Genomic DNA, 5,000 nt, shown 5'->3' with positions numbered 1-5,000 from the left:
TTTTGTACAGAGTTTGTAGAAGAAGTATTCAACACTTTCGCCAGCATTCTTAATTAGTTCTGCTGTTATTTCATCTATTCCGGGGCTCTTGTTATTCTTTACTTCTTTTATGGCTTTTATAACTTCGTCCAGCAGTGGCGGTGGTTCATCCTCGCTGTCATTGAGTCTAATTAATGTTGTTGTTAGATTTTTATTCTTTTTGTATAAGTTGGAACAATATTGATTCCATCTATCTTTGACTTCTTTTCCATCACATAAAACAAGTCCATCTTCAGTTTTGATAGTGTCCATTGTAGGTTTAAATTTTCGTGTGATGTTTCGTACTCCTTGGTAGAGTTCTTTAGTTGTCTTATTGATAGAACAGTTTTCAATTCTCTGGCAATGTTCATTTAAATATTTTTCCTTATCTTGTCGCAATAATCTTTTTGTATTTTGTTTTTTGTAAATTACTTTTTCAACTGGATTATTGATACCTTTTTATTTTAGGCATCTTCTTGTTTCAATTTCACTTAGTGTTTTTTTCAGATATCCAGGGGGAATTTGTCTTTTTCTTTTTGGCGATAGTTTCTTAAGCAGTGCTCAGCAAGAGTTCTTTTCCTTCTTCCACAACTCATTTGGGTGTTTTATCATCTTCACATTGATTGAGTATTTCAAATTTGTTTGACACTGCAATTCTGTAATTGTTATCAAGAGTTTTGTAGTCGAGCTTTAAGGGACGTCCATCTTTTTGAGTCTTATTTTAAAGTCGATAGTTAGTAGTTGGTGGTCACTGTTGCAGTCGGCACCAGGTCTTGTTTTCGAATTTTTTATGCAACTCTTCCATTTTTGGTTCAGCACAATGTAGTCAATTTGGTTGCGTGTTCTTTTTGTCTGGTGAAAACCACGTGTACAAGTGTCTTGGGGGTGTTGGAACAATGTATTGGCTATAACTAAATTATTTGTACTACAGAATTCAATAAAATCTTTACCTCTTTCATTTATATCTCCAAGGCCGAATTTTCCACAGGTGTCATTTTTTAGATTATTTTTTCCTACTTTGGCGTTGAGGTCTCCCATGATTATTTTTACATCTCTGTTAGGGATTGTGTCTAAAGTATCTTGGAGAGAGTTATAAAAAAAATTCCATTTCTTCATCACTTGCAATATTGGTTGGTGCGTAGCATTGTATGATACTAATATTATGAGGTTTTGCTTGTATTCTGACTTTTAAAATGCGATCATTTATTGGGCTGTACCCAATTAGTGCATTTGCAGTTTTTTTCGTGAGAATCATAGCAACTCCGTGACTATAATTTCCTTCTTCTTTTCCAGAAAAAAGAACTGTCTTGTTTTCTTTAGTTTTGAAACTTCCATTACTTTTCCAATTGGTCTCACTGATTCCTAGTATTTGAATGTTGTATCTATCCATTTCGTTACAGACAGTATGTAATTTACCCATCTCTTTCATTTTCCTTACGTTCCACGTTCCGATTTTTAATGTGTTTCTTAATTGGACCTGTTTTCTTTATCTTCTTTGTCTTCCAGATGCATATTTAACATTGTCAGCCTGGTTGCCCACTAACTAACGCGCCCCTTGATAACCCACGCGACGGGCGATGTGGTATGAATTATCGTTTCTGTATTTAATCATTGGTGTAGAGGTTTGTCAGGAGAAAATAAAAGTTGAGTGGAATCCCCCAGGCTCCTTCTCAACTCGCAGTCTCCAACTAATTAGGAGGAACTATCTCTGCCGCTTTTAAAACAGTTACACATATACATATATACATATATATATACATATATATACATATATGTATATATATGTATATATATATGTATATATATGTATATATATGTATATATATGTATATATATATACATATATATACATATATATATACATATATATACATATATATACATATATATACATATATATATATACACATATATATATATCACACATTAATATATATATATATAAATATATAATATATATATAATATATATATATATATATATAACATTAATATATATACACTATACATATATATATATATATATATATATATATATATATATATATATATATATATATTATGTATATAAAACAAAAACTGCAGTCTGCTAATTTTAAACATGTAAACTTGTTACAGGATGAAAGTCAAGTCTCCTCCTTTCTATTATGATCTCAAAACATTTCATAGGTTCAGCTACATAAAAAATAATCTGAAATAACTTCTCTTACATATATATACTAAATATTCTAGTAAACTTCTATATAAACGATTTAAAGAAAACATTTATCTGCCAATATGTAGATTTGAACAAAGCTAATATAAATTCCCCAAGTGCTGACATTTTGAGGGGCATTGTCAGTGCATTCAAAACATTTACCAAGATCGAAAATGTTCCTCTTCATTATCAATACGTTGAGGAAGCCTCAAATATCTATAGAAAATACTGAATCAAATCCACTTACAAAATACTTATGAGACGTTGAAAAAATTTCCCATCTGCTAGCTGCGTAATGGATGATGTAGTCTCTGGTAACAAGTCCAGAGAGTTAACCTAGAAAAAAAAAAAAAAAAATATATATATATATAATATACTTCCTAAAAAATATAATATATACACATAACAAAATATTATAACATAATACATACATATATATATATATATATATATATATATATATATATATATATATGTAAAATTGTGTGCATGTGAAATGTCTCTGCTAGTGCTTAGCCACAAAAGAATCAATTAGTAGACCTTGTGACCTTACCCAATTTCACCTTTCCTTGAATTGGCAGGAAAAGCTTATTTAATTAATGCTATGAATATCAATGGTGTTATTTTTATTATAAACATTATAATAACTATAATGTCATAAACATTAGTAACAGCAAAATAAGAAAACCTAAAATATTTTCGTAACTCAAGGAAAAGGGTAAATGGGCGAGACAGGTAGTACCTGTAATTGGCTCATTGGTGACCTAGTACAAGTATAGCCGTTATATGTGTAAAAACAAAGTCAACTCACACTGGGCATGGCATATATATACATGCCAAGCCCCGTGGCATTGGGTTAATAAACCTAATTCATTCTGGAAATATTGCACCATATATAATATAATAATTGTTGTAACATATAAGTCAACCAAAATACCTATCAGCCTATACATTTATCTACATTTCTCCATATATATTCATTAAGTCATCTATGTGTTAGGAATAATATTCTTCATTTAAATGGGACAAGAGTTTCAAAATCCAAGCAGAAATTTAGAAGCACAAACACATGAGGCAAGTGCTCTCGGCTCCCCAGTGGCAATCTCATTCTAGTTATAAAATAGGAACTTTAACTTTTTCACTTTCTAACCAACTTTTATTCAAGCAATATTGCAGGTGCAATATACAAAAAAAAAAAAAATTCTACCAAAGCAGGTACATTACAGTGACTACTGAAATGAAATGTTCTTCAAAGCAAAGACCACAACTGGAGTACAATACTATCTGTCCTTCACCTAGACCTTGTTGTGCTTTAGGGACCTATGCTTGTAAAACTATCAACAATATAATATGAAAAACAGAAAAGAATTAGCCACAACCAAATAGAGACCAACTGTCCTGATTCTTACCATAAAACCTATAATAGAATATCTTTTGGTCAGGCTTAAAGTTGAACTGATGTAATTAAATGTGATACTTTCAAACTTTTGAAAGTATAGTGCCCACCATTAAAGGCTCTAGGTTTAGAAGGTTTTTGGTCCATACTGCAATCCTAGTGCTAAACTGTGCATTTAGGATACAGTTCATTTGCTTGTTTGTCTGACAAATGGCTAAGGGAACACGTTAAAGGTATCATGGTATACCATTGGCAAATGTAATGTATTTGGAATGAACTGATCAAGGTAGAAGTACAAACCGTTTCCTTGATCACTACTATAATTAGGCAAGACAGTGCATTTATAATTACTTTCTGCAATTATTTTGCATAATTTTTTAGCATGGTATGCTAACATGAACATGTTTTAAAATGACCTGTAATAACTAGTATGCCGATTCTGATTATAGTTTTTTTTTTTTTAATAGTTTACCATTTCAATTCTGGCATTCTAAACCATAAAATCAACAGACATTATAAGCAACACTTGTGCTAAAAGTTGTAGTCTCGCTCCTAGTCTAGAGAGCATCAACGAACACTTACTAGTCTCCAATAAATATGCTTTTATACATTATGAACACTATCGCTTTTAAATGGTCTCTAAAAAAACAAATTTAATCATTAACCAAATAAAGCTAAGGTATTATCTGCCTCTTTTCAATAACATACCAACTTCAGGTTTCGCAAAAGATACACCTGCACACGTACACACACACACGTACACATCACAATAGAACATTCTAATGAACTTCACACATTAAACAAAATCTCGGTGATGCAATGAGCCTTTTCTAAGAGCTGTGAAATAAAACCCTCAATACACTTACGCAGTTAAGCGTTACTTGCTCTGCTGTTATTTCCTCCATTCTTGAACGGTCGTCTCCAGCATCAATGATTTACCAGTAAAAAAAAACAAGATAAAAAGTCCTTTTTTAGTTAAATGAAGCACTTAATTAAAATCACACTTGTGTCCTGGCGTCGCTCAATATCCACTTCACCTCACATATACACACACACCACTAAATTCCAGCCACTTAATAAAAAAAAATTAAAAGGGAGGACGGAGCGTCCGACTCCTTTCTCTGCCGAGGATTCAAATGCTACTCAAAGGACGCGGCGCAGCGGAGGGGAACATGTAGGGTCGGTCACGGAGGAACTTCTTCCCTTTTTCCCTCTTCTTTTAAAATTGTGTCAGTTTTACGGCTTCATTTCTAATCATTAATTACTTTTAATTTACAGAAGTCTGATATTTTCAGATTCTGCTTCCTTAAGTGAGAGTAATTCGTATTTTTACATATTTATACTCCGTAGGTTCGTTAGAGTCGTTCGGCCATGCGGTCTTTTTAAATCC

The 5,000-nt window shown here is 31.9% G+C and overlaps 1 protein-coding gene across 1 annotated transcript in view; it reads right to left on the bottom strand.

The window, feature by feature from the left end:
- LOC119577559 (nuclear mitotic apparatus protein 1-like) overlaps positions 1–4,741 on the bottom strand; it is a 24,685-nt gene extending 19,944 nt beyond the window's left edge. The window contains 2 exon segments of the mRNA XM_037925144.1: positions 2,462–2,550; positions 4,477–4,741. Coding sequence (XP_037781072.1) covers positions 2,462–2,550; positions 4,477–4,515 — 128 coding nt within the window. The 5' untranslated portion in view covers positions 4,516–4,741.
- Between the last annotated feature and the right edge of the window lie 259 nt (positions 4,742–5,000).

The sequence above is a fragment of the Penaeus monodon genome, chromosome 10, assembly GCF_015228065.2.
Source record: "Penaeus monodon isolate SGIC_2016 chromosome 10, NSTDA_Pmon_1, whole genome shotgun sequence".
Classification (NCBI taxonomy): Eukaryota; Metazoa; Arthropoda; class Malacostraca; order Decapoda; family Penaeidae; genus Penaeus; species Penaeus monodon.
Note: the sequence above shows the minus strand (reverse complement) of the source record. Positions and strands in the feature narration are given on the sequence as shown.